At 40.0% G+C, this 19,899-nt stretch overlaps 2 protein-coding genes across 2 annotated transcripts; both read right to left on the minus strand.

The window, feature by feature from the left end:
- Positions 1-454: 454 nt before the first annotated feature.
- On the minus strand, positions 455-11,328 carry impg2a (interphotoreceptor matrix proteoglycan 2a). The gene is made up of 21 exons (XM_072444803.1): positions 11,050-11,328; positions 10,752-10,958; positions 9,635-9,801; positions 9,534-9,559; positions 9,417-9,449; positions 8,947-8,987; positions 8,663-8,727; positions 8,428-8,583; positions 7,707-7,765; positions 7,606-7,626; positions 6,457-6,662; positions 5,958-6,001; positions 5,023-5,176; positions 4,040-4,866; positions 3,698-3,967; positions 3,384-3,603; positions 2,608-2,818; positions 2,194-2,382; positions 1,418-1,619; positions 1,238-1,317; positions 455-513 (listed from the first exon to the last, which is right to left on the minus strand). Exons 1-21 carry the CDS (start codon positions 11,126-11,128, stop codon positions 471-473), a joined length of 3,300 nt encoding a protein of 1,099 aa, XP_072300904.1. The 5' UTR covers positions 11,129-11,328; the 3' UTR covers positions 455-470.
- A 781-nt stretch (positions 11,329-12,109) lies between these two features.
- On the minus strand, positions 12,110-18,809 carry LOC140359705 (sentrin-specific protease 7). Its single transcript, XM_072444804.1, has 22 exons — positions 18,708-18,809; positions 18,528-18,587; positions 18,324-18,439; positions 17,849-18,064; positions 17,206-17,327; positions 17,011-17,102; positions 16,207-16,921; positions 15,988-16,112; positions 15,780-15,893; positions 15,652-15,685; positions 15,289-15,516; positions 14,716-15,152; positions 14,529-14,650; positions 13,799-13,915; positions 13,616-13,732; positions 13,453-13,548; positions 13,234-13,370; positions 13,114-13,154; positions 12,984-13,027; positions 12,831-12,899; positions 12,613-12,763; positions 12,110-12,518 (listed from the first exon to the last, which is right to left on the minus strand). Exons 1-22 carry the CDS (start codon positions 18,762-18,764, stop codon positions 12,381-12,383), a joined length of 3,348 nt encoding a protein of 1,115 aa, XP_072300905.1. The 5' UTR covers positions 18,765-18,809; the 3' UTR covers positions 12,110-12,380.
- Between the last annotated feature and the right edge of the window lie 1,090 nt (positions 18,810-19,899).

Consider the following 19,899-nt stretch of genomic DNA (forward strand, 5'->3'; position numbering starts at 1 on the left):
TGACAATGCTTTTACAAGGCCTGTACAAATATAAATATCACCTCTAAAATGAAATATACATTTCTAATACCGTGTACAAATATTTACAGGTTTAAGTCCTTAATATTTCGAACAAACTTTGCTGAGCATGCCAAGTTACACCATGGTTTATCGATGCAAAATTGATTCAAGTAGAAGGATGTGGTCCAGATTCTCTCCAAAAAGAGTTCAGTCGAGCAGCAGATGTGTCTTTAGATGTCACAAACAGCTCATCCTGACAAATGAAGGCACAGAGGAAAGGGGAAGGAGAGGTTCTTTGTGGTCCAAGCCCAGACTTCCAGAGGTGTCCTGACAGAAAGCGTCACCGGCTGAGGACAGAACACACAAGAAACAGGCATTTACAAAATAGATAGTACAGATTTGGAAATGTGGAACAAGAGAAAACGAGTTAGGTTAAGCATCTAAAATAAATACCTTTTGATTGAGACATTTTAAGTATGGATGGAGGAGCTTTCTCTTCGAGTATCCAGGACACTGCAATCAAAATAAACGAATTGTAAATGAATCGTCCTTAAAGTCATAGGAATAGAAAATGTGTAGGCTTACAAAGAGGGCATACAAACTCAATTAACATATAAATATTTGCATTTGATTTCTTTAGTTTTAATAGGGGTGAGCGATAGATATGGACAGAAATGCATATATTTTATGTATACAAATTTGTATTCATACAGAAAAGTACTAGGAAATGACATGACAAAATGTTCAATACCAAATTTTTGCACTAACACACTCCACGTCTCCTTTTTGCAGGGGTACCAAATCAATTCTTATTTCCTAAATTAACGAATTTGTGGACAAATAAACATTTTTGATTGACTAAGACGACTAAAGTCATAGAGTCATAACAATAGTCAGACAATATCATGTTAGTCCATCAGAAATGTGTTAAAATATTATGTTTTCAAATGTATTTGTTGAGGTAAATGATCAGATGTTAAATGACCGGCAAATTAATCACAAAAATGTAGAATACTCTAGCACATTTTTTTTAATTAGCTCTTTTTATAGCATGTTTTACAATAAACAAAGCTCTATATTACTTTTTTGCATATGTCCAAAATATCTAAATTTCAATATATTGTCCACCTCTAGTTTTAATTCAATACCACAAATCTCAAACATGGCTTTAACTCTTATATTCTTCTACAGTATTCATATTTGTATATAGTATTTATTTGCACTAAAGCACACTCACGCTTGATGCTGCCGGACAAAGTCAGCAAACTGCCGGTCCTTGGCGTAGAGTTCAATGATCCTTATCCTATCTTGGATTTCCTGTAAAGAGTCGTGATTTCAGACACCCACATACATTTGTTCAATAGACAACAGATGGTATGACAGCGTGTTGGCCATTAAAACCCAAGCTTAACTGTACCTCTTTGGTGAGTTCACTGTTCTCATAGATGTGCCGTATCTCTTCACTGCTGAAGTCTGTGGAGGCCTCGGCGCTGGCGCTGCTGTACATGGGGACGTCTGGATACCGCCGATAGTAGTGGCTGTATCCTGTGGTGGCTTCACTCTCATACATGGGGTTGTACTTAGTGGCTCGCTCCATTGATGGCACACTCTCCACTTGACTAAACGGTGAAAACACAAGACGCAGTCCAGTAAGTGAGGCGTGCGGTCGTTTGGCAAAGATTCAAGTGGTTGATGAGGATGTAGCTTCCAATTAACCTCTTAAACTTTTTGTAACCTCTCTTTGTTTACGCCAGACGGGCATTATCAGATCACAAAGCGTATTGTCCTGAAAGGTTAAGTCCAATTCTGACTGGGACAGCATCACACTAGAGCCATTAATTAGATAAGAAGACACGTTAACGTTGCTGTGAGTAAGATCTATTTTTTTATCTGGAAAAACTCAGCTTTTTAGAAAATGTATCTTGTGTTTGTTAGCGTATTTTAACATTAACTTTGGAAATGAACATTTTTGATTTATTTAATTGAATTTTTGAGGTTTGAACAGTGTGGATATTTTTTTTTGATACGTTCACAATACAGTCATAATAGGAAGAAGAATTATACCAATTTCAATCATTTTAACATTCATTTTGAAATGCTAAATCAAATCTATACATGTGGATCATCAGCGGTCAATGTTTATAGGATTTAGACTACGGTAAATACCCTATTTCCTTTGTGAGTATTGCTCACCGTATCGGGTCCTCAGACTCATCCTTGTCATACTGGTCTCGTAAAGTTCTGGCCAAAAAGAAAATGACTCCAGAGGCGACGAGCAGGAAGCCCGCCACAGAGGCTATAGCGATGCCCACCACCAGCGGCTCAGAGACGTACTCCTCACAGTGCTCTCCTCTGTACCACCAGTTATCCCCAACACGGCACCTGACATCAAATGTTTGTTTGTCAATCTAGTGCCAATTTACTCAAGTACTGAATTATGTCATTTGAATAAACACTACCAACTTTAAAATGCAAATAAACAACCCCCCAACACCAAAACAACTGCTTATGTGTAATAAAAATGTTTGCTAAAGGATGTATATTATTTATCAAGTGATTTCCAATATTTGAGTAGTTTTTGGACATTGGTAGAGGGTGTTCACTCACCTGCAGATGGCTCCTTGGCCAGGGATGATGTCACACTTGCCATCGTTGAGGCAGAAGTCGTTCTGAAGCTCACAGATACTTTGACAGGGCAGTCCATCCACACTGAAGTAACCTGCATCACACACACACTCCGCCTCGCCCGACCATTTGTTGACTTTGCACTCTGCATACTCATTACAGGCCTGGAACTTACAGGGGTCAGCCTGGTCACCTGAGAGTCAAAAAGAGACCAAAAGGATTTATAAGGATATAAGATATTTCAGCTGCAGAGAAACAGCAACATTAATACTTGTGGAATATCATATTCTAAACATGGGATTACAACAGTAAAGTAGGATTCTGGCACATTCTGACACATCTCAAATGTCAAAACAAGATTATGATTATAATCTACACTCACACAGTAGACTAAATACATATTTGCACTGTCAGATGACAAGAAATGAAAGCACTGAAGCAAAATATGAGCAAAGTGTGACAGCTGCACACGGTAATCAGTCAAAGTGTGAAGTATGTTAACTTAAATGGCACTGATCATCTGATTCCCACTAATTTGACCTGAGTGTTCACCTCTAGAGAATTGTCAGACGTTTAGCACCTGCTTCCCCCATTACAGTCTCATCCGAAGTTATTACTGTTGTAAAACGATACACATCTAACAATAGTTGGCACCTACAGTAGTAGCTTACCACCACAGAGTATGGTGCAGTGAGCTTTGAGTATAATAAAAGGAACTATATAGATCCAAAATAGACATTAGATAATACGTCACTCACCTGACTCCACATCCAGAGAGTATTTATCAATAGCCAAGTTCATGGTCTGGTAGGCTGTGTTACAAAAATCCTCCAGGATTAAATAGACCACTGTGGTTGTCTCACGTGGGACAGGCTTGCCAAATTTCATTCTGCTGTTGACAACAATGCTGCCATTTCTGAAGTTGAGGATCTCCAAGTTCTCAAAGTTACTCAGGTTGGACTGCAGGTAAGGTACAAGCTAGAAAATATTCAGTAGCACACATGCATGTAAGAAAAGTAACACTGAAAGAACATGATAATAATACCATTTATAATACACATAGGTGATGTACCAGTTCAAGGAATCGTTGCTCCAGAGCTTTGTACTCTGATGAGCTTTTATTGAAGAGGTCCTCTGAGAAAATCATGTTGGTGACCCGCAGGCTGAAGAAGACCATGAGAGCGCGACCAGGATTGGCCGGCATGGCAATGCTAGAGTGATCTGTTAGAATTGCTCCATCAAATGGTAACCCAGTGCTGCCCTCCTCTGTGTGGTTAAATATACCATAATGAATCACTTCAAAGCCCTTATCTCCATCTATGTCTAGATCAGAGGTCTGAATCTGAGGAGGACAAATCATTATACCATTAAATGTTTTAATTATTCAACTTGGAATTAATATAATTTGATTTACCTCCACAGTTGAAGTGATGATGATGTCAGGTTGCACATCTGAGGCTGGGTTAACGTCAGAGATACGTGTAAATGGAGACTCTTTTTCTGAAGAAAGTGCAGTTGGCTGGGCAGAGTTTACAGAATCTTTTATGTTCACATTGACCAGTATAATCCCGTCATCTGTCAGATCTTCTGTAGAGATCCTGGGAGCCTCAGGGATGTCCTCAGCTGAATCTAAAGGCTCCTCTGTCTTTTCCCCAGGTTCACTCTCCTCGATCACTGCCTCGCCAGGAACAGGCAACACTACATTGGTGTTTTTTCCCTCTTCTTCAGGGGAGAGATCCTTCACTTCATTTTCTATTGGGAGTTCATTGACAGGAAGTAAAGCTACTTCGGTCTCCTCTGCTTGGGTAATTTCACCTGTAAGATCAACAACTTCCGGATCAGGAATAAGAGAAGCCAGGCCCTCTTCCTCAATTGTTTCTGTGGTGATTGTGAAGAGCTCAAGCTCTGCCTCAAAGTTTGATTCAATTATCTCTTGTAAATTGTGTTCGTCCAGAGCTGGGACATGCACTAACGTTGGCACAACTTCTGACACCTTCACTTCTCCCGTTTCCTCGTCCTCAGTATTTACATCTGCCGTTTGAGCAGTCTCCTCAATGGGCAATTCTTCAATTGAAGGAGTCCAGAAGAGATCATCTAGATTTTTTATGTCTGATCCTGAGGCCTCAGCCTCCTGCAGGGAGGTGATGTCAGGCAGCTCTGGGGAGGGCTCCTGCGCTGGAGGACTCTCTACATCAGAAGTCTGGACAGTGTCTTCCACCAGCAGACTATCCTCGATTACGCCTGGAAAAACATACATGAGAGATAATTGTACGTTTCCAGTTGCTACCTCCAAAGTCTATGGAAAATCCCTGGAACAAGTACATTGTAACGGCTGGGTGGATAAAAGAACATTAAACCGAAACTGAGGCACCTTTTATTAAAATAAAGGATCCTTACCGCTGGAGGCAGGTGGAGCAGGGGTCAGAGGAACCTCAGGAGGTCCCACTGTGATCTCCTGCACAACAATGACATCATTTCCTGTTGTAGCCACGGTGCTGATTTCAGACATCTCAGGTAGGAAATTATCTCCTTTAGCCTCTGACTCTATGATCTGTACAATAAACATTATATAAATTATAAAAATTAGAAGAAAATAAATAAATAATATAGCCCTTCATTCTTTATAATATCAACATCCAATACCACAAACTAAATCATCTAAATGAAGCCCTTGCTCATTGGAAAATATAATGAGCAATTTAATTCTTTCCAAAGCATCTAAATGTTGGTATATGTTGTGGTCTACACTCTACTCCAATTTCAACCAGATTAATGTCTGAAATAAACAATATCTTAAATGTTCAAATCCAAACTGGCCTTTTGCGTTTGTGCCACAGTAGCTCTGTGCTTGTTCCTGTGAATCAATTACAGAAGAGGAGTTTGTAAAACTTTCCCAATTCATATAATGAGTCCTATTAATCACTGAGGAGACCGAGCTGTAAGGCAAAGCCGCAAAGAACGTTATTGCAATTTTAACAGTAATTACAAAGAAAGGACTGAATCAACCACAAGTACGACTCAAGTAAAACGGATCAGACGGTGGGGTTTGTCTGAATGAACACATACTGTACAGCATCAGGCATACTGCAGCCCATCCCCAAAATAGCAGTGGATTATTATGGCAAGAGCAAAGTAATCCTGAAAGCCCCTCTTCATCCTTACTGTTGCACTCATCTCTACCTGCACTGGTCTGGTCTGTTTAACATCCACAGCCATCTACCTCTTAGCATAGCGTTACTCCTATTGCGGTAGCTCGCTGTAAAGTGATTATTTATAGAAAAGTGATTTATGCAGAGCGGTTTCTGTGTTGATAGTTATAAAGTAGCTCTTACCGTAGCTTTGTCTTCAGTGTTGACAGACTCTGGGACCTCCAACACTGTGGAAGCAGTAAAGACAACAAATTAACAGCGCCGACCTGCAAATCTAAATGTTTCCAATTGCCTTTTTATTCTATGAAATAAGGAATGCTCATATCATCAGTTTTTACAGTTGCCTCACATCTGCTAAAATAATGTGATGTTATACTGAAGAAGAAAGCTTCAGCCACATGTGTCATCCGTATGAAAATACATCTGCATCTCTTCATGTGTCACAATTTATAGTAATAGGTTCTCATAATAATACCAGTAGTCCTGATCATATTTTTAAGATTTCTGGTCAAACTAAAATCCAAATGTTATCAAGATACACTATACTACAGCTACACTATATGTTTCTATGCTAATAATAAGTCCAGCAAAAATCCATCTGCAAAATATACAGTGACTCTTTATTATTATTAAACAAAAGTACATTTTTAAATATCATAGGTTCATAAGGTTTGGTCTTTACCGCTCTCCAGTTCTGACAGCTGCAGGGCCTCTGTCACCGCACCTTTGACCTCGCTGATAGTGTACACCATTGTGGGCAGCTCCTTCACCATTTGATAGGAGTTTTCCACCAGATTGGACTGCAAAGTCAAATAGTCTAGTTGTTCGCTGGTCACTCCTGTTCCATCTACTAAAACTGTGACAGCGTAGTCCACAACCACACCCCGCCTGAAAACAGAAACAAGCTTTTTACATTTAATGCTATTATAGCACTTTTTATCTAAACCTTAACATCCTTTCATTTGCTTAAAACACACTGGAAATAACTTAAATAAAGAGGCAGCCATTCATAGTACAAAAACTGTAGGTGCTACTTTGATTTAACATCAGACTTGGAGCACTTGCAGATGACTAATGATTTGGGTGATTTAGTCTCACTTGGAGCTCAACTGTAAAGTCCAGAAAATGGCAGAGTCAGCGCAATGATCAATATCATCATCATAAACATGGAAACCTCACATGAGATTCCAGACATAGGAAAAAGTCGTCTATCAGCATTCATTTGACTACTGGGAGTCCTCCACTCTGACCTACTTTGTAGGTTTTCTGGCGGACGGCTGAGTATTGACGGCATACAGTCGACCACAGTCAAATACAGTTTTTCCCTTTTAGTTAGAACTCTGCTCCTACTGTGAGTAATGTGTATGTGCCTTCAATGCAATCTTAGACCTTTTACTTGGAACTGTCAATTAAAAAAATCCAACATTAATCTCAACAGTGGTATATATTAATTAAGAGGTTTTAACAGGTTCCCAGCTTTTACTTTTCTCCAGTTTCACCGTCACCTATGGCAGACTGTAGAAAACATAAAGCCAAGATAATCGTCTCTATGAAGGTGCACCTGGACTCGCCGTTGGTCCTGTCGTAATCCCACTTAACAAGTGAGTGCCCACTCTAAGACCATTAACACAGGCAACCAGTGACACCTTAACACGTGGCCATGGGACTACTAAGGAGCGAGAGGACGGTGCCCACACAGTGACATTGTACCCTGGATTAGCAGCGCCTGAAGTGGATCTGTCGGTTAAGGGCAGGACTTGATAGGCAAAAGACAGTGAACTCTAGAGACCTAATCAGTGTCTAGCTGTTACTGTTTAGGCTTCAAACTTACCCCTGTGAGTCCTTATGTGGTCTATGCCAAAGAAGTTGAAAAAGGTTATTTTTGGAATATAAATAAATATGATGTATTTAGACTTACAGAAAATAACTTACCTGAAGTCAATTACAGACACATGCCTGAACCCCGGTAGGCCCTCCAAAGCATCTTCAATCTGTAGTAAGAAAGTATCAGAGTATCAGCATCAAATTAACCTTAATATCCAACTTTTTAGTTTATAGCCTAATGTGGCAGATTCATTATTCTGGAAACAGACCGACTGTAACACATAAATAACTCCTGAGATATCCTTTACATCTGGTCATCATGCACTAAACTCTATGTACAGCCTAATCACAGCCTATTTTATGTAATCATGTCGAAGGATATAAGAGTGTGAATGTTTTCTCAGACTGCCTCTCCAGACCTAATGTTGGAAGATTGCAGAGAGCTGTCAAAAACTTTCACCAGTGATTGCAATACACGCCACACTTTACAATTATTAATGATAGTAGCCACACATCGTTTTGCCTTCTCCCAAAACACACCGTCAAGTTAGTTTTATTTTGACCAAAATCATGTGTACTATATTATCCATTGCATTTGGAACCCAGGCAAGTAGCTTCGGTTTAACTACCACAGTTCCTATAAGGCTAAACACAGTTCAATCTGGACCAAATCAAGTGTTAACACACCCTTAAACTAACCTGGCCAGACTGATATGTGTGGAGTTTGTTACACTTAAAGCCCCCTAAAAAAATGCATTCATTGCTAGGTTATAAAGTGAGAGAGACAGTGAGCCAGGCAATGTGACTGGACAGAGAAGACGAGATATACCTTCTCAGTGAGCTGTTGGCTGAGTGTTTGAAACAGGAGACTTGCTGGATTGTTGAGCTCATCACTGAACGTCTCACCCGTCAGAAGAATATTTAGCTCCACCACCTGCTCCAGAATGATGGGCGTAGGTGACTCTAGAGGGATGTCATTATCCAACTGAGGCAAAACAACAAGTTACTAATAATTAAACAAATGTGGTGTGCAAAGTCATTTCTGGGGTGTCAATTTTACTCACAGAATTATCCTCTGGCTCAGGAACAGAGGTTGCTTCCTCTACCTTTTCCTCTTTGCCATCCATATCTTTAATTAGAACCACAATAAGATTGTTGGGTTATTTCATGAATGATTTCAGCTGGTTTAGTGTATTAATCTAGCACATTTTCAGCACATGTATCACTTGGTGGGAGAAAGTCAAATTATCACAATGGAACTACTTTGTCTAAAGTCCATCATGAACACCAATTACACAAAAACAAAAAACACTATTGCACTCTACAACCAGCCAAAAGTGTTACTCACCAAGTTCTGGAGCGGGCTGCAGTGTCTCTGGGGTCGGAGTGCTGTCAACATAAGGATTTAGCATAAATATAAGCAAAAATATGAATAGGTGGTGTCATGTGTTTAGTTATCAATAACATGGGAAGTTGTGACTGACTCCAATGTAAAAAGAACCATGGTATGTTAGTTTGCAAGCTTAGTAGTGTCGTATAGGTTTTGGTCAAAATTAGTTTAGTGAGGTCAAAGGTCTGTTACGTGATTCCCACAATACAATATTTTAATCCATCCAATCCGTGCTTTTGTGGGCTACTGTTTAACAATCCACGCTCCATATTAAACAATGAAATAACAAAATCATAGCATGGTTTCTTTTTAACTTTGTTACTAACAACAAAAACAGAGAGCTCGGATATGCTTGTATCCAAGTCTAATTTACAGAATCCATTAGGAGGTTGAAACAGGAATATGTCAGGTAAGGTTCTCAACCTTACCTGCACATAGTTAGCCAGGACTTGGTGGGTTCACTACAAATGGTAGGAAGAACACAGCAAACACGAGTCAGTCTCTCAGCATATAATAAAAATATAAATGTGATTGAAGCTTCTTACCTTTTCACAGTTGTCAGTGCCATCTTCTACAATATAGAAGAAAAAAGTACTTTGAAGTTATTTCCCCCAAAATTAACACAAAGTAATAGTCATCTTCAAACCTTTTTAACTAGAGCTTGATGTTCATCTGAGTGGCTGAAGTAGTTGCCAACATCGTGTGCTGTGATGGAACCGTCTTGACATTTATTCATCCAGCTTTCATACTCCACTTGCTCAGGGAGTCGGTCCCAGAAGATTTTAAAAGCCTCCCATATGGTCTCCTGGCAGACTGTTAAAAAAAACAATAGGATCAATCAAATTCTCTCTCTGAGGAACTCTCGCCTCATTGCAAGAAGGTCTAGGTTCAACTCCCGGGCCGCCTGGGTCTCCCTCATCAACCCAAAACATGTAAAAAAAAATCCTCTAGCTAAGGTAGTCCTGGCCAGGCCTAACTCAAGATGTGGAGATGGGTCACCAGGCGCTGCGCTGATCCTGGCAGGCCGCCCCAGCGCCATTGAAGGGTGGGTCAAATGCAGAGGACAAATGTCCTTACAGGGACTATAATGTGTACCATAACCATATATGCATACAAAGATTTCAAGATGTCCTCATGTAGAAACGGATACTAGCCATTAGGAGAAACAAAGGTCACAGTCACTGCCTGCAGAGACGTAACTGCTTTCATGAGTCGACCGGGCATTGGTCCAAAATCAGCTTTCAGACATATGTTTAAAACTCTTACCCTAATCAACACTGTCTCCTTGTCCCCAGGGGCCCAACGGTCAGATCCATCTTATGTAACAAATCCAAACATTTCACTAAAGCAGACACCTTCTTCTGTGTCTGTCCAGCCCAAGAACCTCACACAACTTGGTCTCTGCCCACTCCCAGCACCATCAACACTGATGTAAAACACACATGCACTACAGGTCATATTTCACCAGCACTCACCACTTTGTAGAAGAGCTGAATATTGAAAGTATTATAACAAACCAGAAATAAAATGTAAATTCTTTGCAACTACAAATTAAAGAAAGGAACGATTTAATGTCTGGTTATTGCCAGTCTAAAATCTCCATAGTTACTTAACAATGAGATCTGGATCCCATTTACGTGTATATTATCCAGACTGGAGACATTAGATGTACACTGTCCTATTACTCAAGACTCTAGTCTCCTTTTTATGTTTCATGAAACTTTTGCATACTTTTTTTTGGGAGGGGGTGGGTGGGCTCTTACCTCTGAGATTGAAATAATTGAGATGATTAGCAACAACTTGCTGCAAGGTTTCTTGTGCACACAGTCTGACTCCACTTGGGAAGAGGATGTTGCGTTTTCGACGCACAATAATTGTATGGCTTCCTTTGGTTGCCTTGACATCAGACACATGAACTATCTGTTGACGTACATCCAGGTAGCCCATAGAGGAGCCCTCCAGAACAGCATCTAGAGAAACAAAGTTAGAATTATGAGCTACCTCAAAATGCAAATGGGTTCAAATGCAAATACTTTCTGATCAAGTCATGCAAACACGTACCTGTCTTTAAATCCAGAGACAAGACGACAGAAGTGATCAGAACAGGGATGAAAACGCATCTCCACAATATGGTGAACATGCTAAATCCGTGATCACCTCTAGGTTTCAGTCCAAAAACTTGAAAATAGATCCAAATAATACGCGCCTCTTCTTAAGTCACAAGAAGTGGTTTCTTTACAAGCTTGCATAGTTTGGCATTCTTCTGGAGTTAGACTTCATTACCAAACAAACATCATTTGCCCTTAAAATCACATTGCGTCTTTCGGTCTGGTCTCTGCAGAGGTGTGCCTGAGCTTGTGTCTCAGGTTGGAAAGCAGATGGCCATAGGAAGAGCTGGGGATTTTTAATGCCCTCTAATCTCGTTTAGCCTAAGCCTTTAACAGGAACTGACCAAGAAGTTACTAGAGCAACACTGGAAAGGGAGGAAAGTTGATGTGTTGTTAACCTAGATTTAAATACAGAAATGTAACCACGAAGATGTATTAATTACTTCAATTATTAACGTGTGTTAAGTGTAGAGCAAAATAAAAATAGTTCTACTTGTCTTGGCTAATCCATAATACCATCACACTCGATACCATTTTTAACTTTGTAGACCAGACAGGTACGTCCAGGACTGGAGAAAAGGCCAAGGGCTGAGCACAAATCCTCTCATCTGCAGAGTGAGAGTCAAGAGCTTAGAGTGGAGGTGACCTTTGACCCTCAACCCAGCACAATTTATTATTCAAAACCAAACTTTTGCTGCGAGTTGATATTTAGCTTGTAATGAGAAGAACATGTAATCTGTATTTTGTGAAGATGAATATCAAGTGTATAAACCAGTTTTCTATTACTGTAGGCAGCACCGGAATAACCACTTCACTGATGACTAATTCCTTAAATTTGTAGCTGCAACGGGGGTGGAGCAGTGGACTTTCTGTAGATATTGCAGCACACAAGATTAAAAGATACATATATACAAAATATATAGTAGTACAGTGTATATTATAAATAGTAAGCTTTGGACTTCACCCTTCTTTCTTTGCATGAAGCAAGGCCAAAAAGACAAGCACATCATTAATGGTGTGTTTTATGTTTATTTTATTTGATAAATATCTAAAATAATGCTCTAATAAAAGTAATAAAAAACATAAAAACAGTACTGTACATTTTTTTTAACTAAAAGGCCTTGATAGTTGACAACATAACAGTTATTGACTACATTACTTTTTCATTCCATAATGTGTATAACGATTATTTAAATGACAAAAAAACCAAAAACTGTTGCTCACTGTGAGCAAAGGTGTATAACATTGACAGGAATGTGAAACAGTGGGAAATACAAATGGCTTCTATGGTGTAACATTCATATTTTGAATTCGATAGAGTTTGAGTACCAGATCTCTGATTTCCTCTCGTTTTCTTCTAACTTGATGTCGTGGAAACCAAAACCTCAAATGTAGAGGGAGGTCAAAGTGAACTATAGGATCCTAGAAAGATACATTGGTTTGAATTATTACAGAGCCTCTGCATTTAAAATATATATCATAAATATTAAAAAATATATACAACCCTAAATTTTACCTTCAAAAAACTTTCAACATAATGCAACAAGTAAAGGCCACAGTCGCTGCTGTTGTCCTGAAGCGGGACTTCACAATGTGAGCTTTCCATCTGGTCTGGCCCAAACTCCCGCGATGAGCCTCGACGGGCTTCCCACTCCGACTGCAAATACCTGATGACAAATGTATGAAATGAATGTCACTTCTTGAAGGTTCCGCCTCCGACATGAAAGCTCTTACTCTCTAATCAGCTTGAAGACTCTCTCATGAGGTGACCGCTTGAGGGAATCCATGACCAGAATGCAGGGCCTATGGAGACACAGCCATGACATTTAATATGGTCTATACAGCTGTTCTGTTGTATATTTAAATGTGGCTTATTTGCATAATCACCTCTTCCAAACGGTCCTCCTTCTGCAAGTCTGCTCAGTACAATTCTAAAGATAAAAACAAAAACAACAACAGACAAACAGTTAACATTGAAACAAACAAAAAAAGACTTTGTTTACAGCATAAGTCTTACCACTGGACCAGGCCCTGGGACATTGGAAGCGCCTTCTTTTTCTGTATTTAAAAGACATGCAATGTAAAGTCATACACTATCCAGCGACTGATCATTTAAAATTATATTAATGTACGGTACCTGTGTCTGTGGAGTCACTTTTGTCAGCTGCATTCTCCTTTAGGCTTTCTGCTGCTTCATCCTGATCCTCAGACAATGATTCAGTTTTTGCCTCCTCCAGTCCAGGAAAGCAAATAACCACTAAATACCAATGAGCCCTGAGGAGAGATTAAATCAATGTTTGGCCATTCGTTTCCGACACGTCCTTCATAATTGTGCAGTTTAGTTAAATCGACTTACTCCTGATTAACAGGCACAAAAATGAAGTCCTTTGAGAAGATGTCCACGTGCCGCGTCCAAGTTCTCACACGTTGGTACCGCTTTTGCCTTTGACAACTAAATGACACAGAAATTCATGATAGCGTTTTCAACCAAGCTGAAAGTAAACAAAGATCGCACTCACGATTCACTGTTGCTGCCTTCACTGGCGTTGTCCCGGCGCGTGAGCTGTTTATAAAAAAAGCTGCTGAAGATGTGTGAGCGCTTTGCTACATTCTCTGAGGCATTCTGGAGAAGGTACCTAAAGAGAAGAACACTATAAACTCACTGGACCACAATAAAATCTTTCAGTCTTTTGTCATCTTACTTGAGATAAAAGTCAATTATAACATCATTGAGGTACTGGCCAATGTCAAGGCACTGCAGATCTTCCATTGTTACTGTGATTCCACCTTTCATTGGAGGTGGAGGGAACTGGATCAACCTAAACAGATAAGAAAGGCACAGTGGATGAGAATGACAGCACATTTTATGCACATTAGCGTAGAAGTTTGAGAAGTATTTTGCCCATTTAACACATGCCGTGCACTGTGTTTTCAACAAGCTGCAATACAGTCAGTGATTCTTACTGTTGGTTTTTGTAATGGCTCTGTAGTGCCACCAACTGGGCGGTATGTCGTCACCATGAAGCGTGTTCATTTAGCTTATACATTGCCTGTCCCACAGACAAAAAGGCTCACACGCTCTAATATTTCATAGGATAGCTCTGCATGGTTTCAATAAACTTCTGCAATATTAAAACATTTATTTCCACGCAGTGTTGCTATATTTTTCACCAGTTGATCTTGTATTGATGATGAGACAAAGCTTTCTCCAGCTCATCCCAAACACTCTCAGTGGGACTTTTTTTTTTTGGACTGGCAGTGTGGAAAATTATACGTACATCTTACTTATTGCATAAAATGGTGGTCTAATGGTGGATATTGGGTAAAAAAAACAAAAAAACGGAAATACAACACAGCCAAGATATTTAAGAAGCAAATAGTTAAGTGGAAGACAGATGTCATCTTCTGAACCAATTGCATGCAGACACCGACCTGCGGGCGAGTCCCTGATGTTTATATCTGATCCAGCTGGGGTCTGGGTGACACATTGTTACAGAGTAAGAGTCCTCCAGTCGCCGATGGCACAATGTATATACAGGCTCAAAGACGTTCTTCTGTTAAGAAAATATTGTTATTAACCATTTGTTTAGTAATTTAATAATAATAAGAGTTGACTTACTTCAGGCGGGACAATCGGACTTTCTTTAGGCTGTTCTACTTCTTCTGCCTGGGCTACTTCTTCTGCCTGAGCTACTTCTTCTGCCTGGGCTGGTCTTTCACACTCTGCTGCCTTTTCTTGCTCTAAAATAGTCTCTTTAGGCATTTCACTGTCTAAATCAAAGTTAAAGGCCATTTCTTGTCCACAATCTGTATCTATGCCGTCACTCCCTTGGTTTAGAAGCTGCAGCATGTGTGGATCCAGTTCACTTGATTTAATAAGTTCTACACACTGATCCAAGGACAGAAAAGGGCCCATGAATCCCTGATCGTAGTCGCAGTTTTTTTGTTGAGTTGTAAAGTTGAGACAGTTTATGTCCAAAAGGGAACGCAAGAAAGCACCTTCCATACCATCTAAAGACTCCTGCATAAAGATCAAGATGAAAGGGCTTGGCTTTTCTAAAAAAACAATGAGAAAATCAAAATATTGTTAAATAAACTACAAAAATACCATGACAAATAAACAATAACACTGTAATATTGGTGGAATGAATGAAAAGCTTTACAGAACAGACAAACACATTAAAAAACGTACCATTTGTTCTAGGATTATCCGGTGTATCGCACAGTTCATTCAAGTCGTACTGTAAACCCTCTGCCGCATCTTCAGCGACAAAGCACAACAATCCAGCAGCAGGTATTTCTGATCTGTTTAAGTCTGAAAAATAGTTTAGGGTTTCCAGGTCTTTCTTCTCCAAAACACTGTATTTTCTTAGATGTCTGCGCTCCAGCGTAATCATCAAATCCATTTCTTCATGAGCATCTGGGGAAACAAAGGTCCGATTAAAAGTGTCATGGATACTAACACTGAACAGCAGAAGAGTTTGATCTAATGGAAGTGTATAAGTTATTTTCCATACAAATCCCCATTGTAGGTCAATCACATATTTGCACTTACCTTTCACTGGTATAATGATGTTTTCATCTGTAATCTGAAAAAGAAAATATATTAACAGCAAAAAATATAAATACTGATTGACATAAGGTTGAAAATAAAAAAGGATGGATATGTAAACTAAAACATACTAGAATGTCCCCGTTTGCCTTGGCCTGGTACGGTCCACAGTGTAGGTTGGAAAAGGCCAAACACAAACAAGTGTCTTTTGAATCCAAATTGTCATTTACAATAACTTGAAACGCCTGAAACAGAAAAAAAAAAAAAAAAGTTCAAATTAAAACACATTTGTCATGTGTGAACATCATCAAATGTGGAAGTACGTCATAAAAAACCTACCTGCAGATCCACTTCAGGGACCGGTATCAGTCGGGGGGACATGGACTCCTTTGAGACTTGTTTCAGATAACCACTTTTATTATCACATTTTTCATTACGGTCTTCCTCATCACTGGAAAGAACGACTAAAATACAAGATTTGGAGAATAAGCCACTTCTGTTCCGTCATGTTTGTAGAATAAAGCTACAGAATTGTAGAAAGCGGCTAAATGCACTTACTAGGTTCAGTTATGGGTGTGGTTGGTCCATTATCCTGTGAAACTGGAACAATGGGTTCTACAGTTTTATCACCTCCTACAGTAAACTGCACAATACCAACATCACCGTTTTTCAAATTCTTCTCTTTCGCGTCGACTTTCGCGTCGACTTTCGCGCCTTCTTCCGCCGCGCCTTCTTCCGCCGCGCCTTCTTCCGCCGCGCCTTCTTCCGCCGCGCCTTCTTCCGCCGCGCCTTCTTCCGCCGCGCCTTCTTCCGCCGCGCCTTCTTCCGCCGCCGCGTCTACTTCCGCCGCCGCGTCTACTTCCGCCGCCGCGTCTACTTCCGCCGCCGCGTCTACTTCCGCCGCCGCGTCTACTTCCGCCGCCGCGTCTACTTCCGCCGCCGCGTCTACTTCCGCCGCCGCGTCTACTTCCGCCGCCGCGTCTACTTCCGCCGCCGCGTCTACTTCCGCCGCCGCGTCTACTTCTGCCGCCGCGTCTACTTCCGCCGCTTCTTCTTTTGCGTCTTCCGCCGCGTCTTCTTTTGCGTCTTCCGCCGCGTCTTCTTCCGCCGCGTCTTCTTCCGCCACGTCTTCTTGACAAACTGTGGGTTCTTCTTCTATATCTACAGCTCCAGAGAGCCGCAGCACACTGGCTCTGGGGCGTTTTGGGGTGTCCCTTTCAATGCCCTCTGACTCCACATAATTTACTTTCCTTTTCTGTAAATAAAAAGCCAGCTTTTAATTATTCTTGCTTATACAATTGGACAATTGCCACTGAGGGGAGTTCTCTAATGAAAGAATTAATGGCAACAAATCAATCCAACCTGTGATCCTTTTTTTGGTTCTGTTGTCTTGCTCTTAGTTGCAGAGGATTTAGTATGATCTTCTTGTTTCCACATCACAGACAATCCACAATCTGAGCAAAAAAAGTTTACTAGTGATAATATATAATACTCTGCATTATGTCTTCATATCAAACGCAAAATAAGCTGAAAAAAATATATATACAGTTCGCTTACCCACTAGTTCAAACTCATTTTTGACGGATACCTCTTCATCATTATGGTCTTTGTCATTCTCCTCCTCCTTCTCAGTTTGAGCCTTTTTTGCTGATCTAGACCGTTCATTTAGACCGCTGGATCTAAATGGTGTAAAAAATGTAATGTAAATGAGTTTTAAAACACATGGTCTTTTTGATCATATAAAAACAATGTCATATTCAGATGGAGGGGAGGGACCTGTTTACTCTGCAAGATTCACGTTTTTTGAAAGAAATATCAAAGCTCCACAAACTTGCAATTTTCGTGTTATCGTTTTTCCAGCGGAACAATCCCATCTTTGGTGTTGGTGAATAACAACTTTCTGAAGTTATTGTGAACAAAATATTTGGATTTTTAGTTATACTAATGGAGAAGATATTGAAGTTTGAGCCAGTTTTTGTTTCATGTGGATAGGTCCAGTAAAACAAGATAATAAACATAAACCAGGTCAAACAAATCCACAATTTGTCAGTTAAACAATTAATTCTACCACAGAATTCAATGTTAAACTATAGGCATTCAAAACACGTGAACAGGGCCTGGGGGTCAACATCTGTTTGGTTTGAAACTCACACGAACAAACAAGAACTTGAGGAAGAACTTAATGTCAAGGTTATCTTACTTGTAAAAAGATGAGTCAGGAGTCTGTTTGCTCTTAGGTGAAAGACTCTTGCTTCTTGAGTTTGTGTTCCTTTTTTGACTGGACCTTCCACTGGAGACCCTGAGATCTCTGGCGCGACTTTTCTCCTTTCCATTTACATGCCTTTTTATCTTCTCCATATAAGCCTTGCCTGCATCCGTCTTCAGGACATCAGTTAGAATAAGACAGGGCTTCCTCCTATTGGATAAAAAAGGCACCTTACACAAAGATGCATCATGGGTGTGTACTGTAGCAGCTGATACAGGGAGTGACTTTGTGAAGTGAGGCAGATAAGCACTTTCTGGAGTAGACTTGATAACAGTGTGTTCATAGTCATAGCACAGCAGCTGGTGCCTAAAAATATGGCTCCATCTTGTGAAGGTTTTGCATATTGCACCAGTACAAAAAAAATACAGCTACATTTTGTTAAGATACTCAATTCATAAAGCCGACTTACTCAGACAATCCTAACCTAACCATTGCTGCATGGTTGTGGTCAAACAGCATTGCTCCATTTTTGTGCTTTGAATCACATCGTCTGGATTTATGCCCCGTGATGGTTGTCCAGGAAATCTGGTAAAATATTAAGTTAAGTGGGATACCAAGAATATATATAGTTCTTGGTAGTTATAGTTATAACAAAACAGATCCATAATCTTACCTGTTGTTGTATTTTTCCACACTCAAGGTATGACGTGGGTATTCGGAGCGGATTCTCCATCTAAAACAAATAATATGGGGCTGAAGTCACGTAAAACAACCCATGTAATACTTTTACACATAAAGATTATGTTTAACTTAAACTTGGTTAACTAATGTCATGTGTAGTTTTATCCCTTACCAATTTGTTTTGGTCAAGAGCAAATGGAAGAGTTAAAGCTCGTTTTCTTCCCATCATGATCCGTAACAGGAAAAGCCAAACTCTGAAAAAAATAAATACAGAAAGTGTTACAATCATCAAAAGGTATCTGCGATGCAAATACAGTTTCAGTTACTGAACTTTGATTGTTTTTAGGCCTGTCACGATAATTACTAGTGATGTATTGAAACAGATGTTTTGGCAGTTTTCTTCTTCTTTGGTGTTTTATGGCGGTGGGTATCAAAGTTGTTGTTGTTGTTGTTGTTGTTGTTTTATGGCGGTTGGCATCCGAGTGTTGCATTACCGCCAGACTTTAATCCTCAGACTTTTCGTAGTCCTCAGACTCTCAAGTTGTTGTAAACAGCACTCAGTGGAGGCGACAGTTGTTGTTATTACATTACCGCCACCTACTGTAGTTAGACTTTGGACTTTATTCTTTAGACTTTATTCTTTGGACTTTATTCTTTAGACTTTATTCTTTGGACTGCAATTTTCGGACTGCAATCTTCGGACTGTACTCTTTAAACTTCATTACTTTTCCCCCCAACTCCCCCTTCTTCTGAATTCTTCTTCTTCTTTGGTGTTTTATGGCGGCTGGTATCCAAGTGTTGCATTTTTTCAAACACTGCTTTGACACTGCTTCAAATAGTGCTTTGAAACATAAGTCAAACCCAAGATCACGTTACTGATATGGGTCATTGTCTGTTCGAGTCTAAACAAACATGGCGGCTTACGAGGAGAAAATAAAAATAGCACAGACTGAGAAATGTTGCCGACTTCTGCTGAGTCAAAAGCGACGCACTAAACTCTGTAAATCTGAGGTAAATGAAGTTATACAAGTTGTTCCGAAAATATTTGAGAGATGTGATGTCTTCTGCATTTGAGAGACACGTGACACAAATTAGCGGCGGTGGTTGGACCGGTCCATGATTGGAGTGATTTGACGCCCCCAATTGTTCGATTCCAGACCCTTCTGCATTTGAACAGAATGTAGGAGGGACTGGTTGGTCAGGCAAGAGTTCATGGAGGGCTTTAAACGAACCACAGACCAGAGTCTGTCTCAAACCCATGACTTTATGAAAAAAAGGAAAGATAAAAAGATAGAAAGAAAGAAAGAGTTGCACAATGCTCTGCTACTGACCGCTCATAGTCACATTCTCTAGCGTTTGTACAA

This window comes from Eucyclogobius newberryi, unplaced genomic scaffold, assembly GCF_026437365.1.
Source record: "Eucyclogobius newberryi isolate DKJ021-1_F unplaced genomic scaffold, fEucNew1.0.hap1 SCAF_14, whole genome shotgun sequence".
NCBI lineage: Eukaryota > Metazoa > Chordata > Actinopteri > Gobiiformes > Gobiidae > Eucyclogobius > Eucyclogobius newberryi.

Bases quoted from the DNA above. Each gene is read 5' to 3' on its own strand.
- impg2a (XM_072444803.1), bottom strand. From the start codon at position 11,128: ATGTTCACCATATTGTGGAGATGCGTTTTCATCCCTGTTCTGATCACT. The intron at 10,959-11,049 runs GTACGTGTTTGC...TTGTTTCTCTAG, and splicing joins GTCTCTGGATTTAAAGACAG to ATGCTGTTCTGGAGGGCTCC. The intron at 7,766-8,427 runs GTATATCTCGTC...TTCTTACTACAG, and splicing joins GCCAACAGCTCACTGAGAAG to ATTGAAGATGCTTTGGAGGG.
- LOC140359705 (XM_072444804.1), bottom strand. From the start codon at position 18,764: ATGATGGGAAGAAAACGAGCTTTAACTCTTCCATTTGCTCTTGACCAA. The intron at 13,916-14,528 runs GTCGGTGTCTGC...TTATCTGTTTAG, and splicing joins CATCAGGGACTCGCCCGCAG to GTTGATCCAGTTCCCTCCAC. The intron at 13,733-13,798 runs GTAAGATGACAA...TCTTCTCTTTAG, and splicing joins ATAATTGACTTTTATCTCAA to GTACCTTCTCCAGAATGCCT.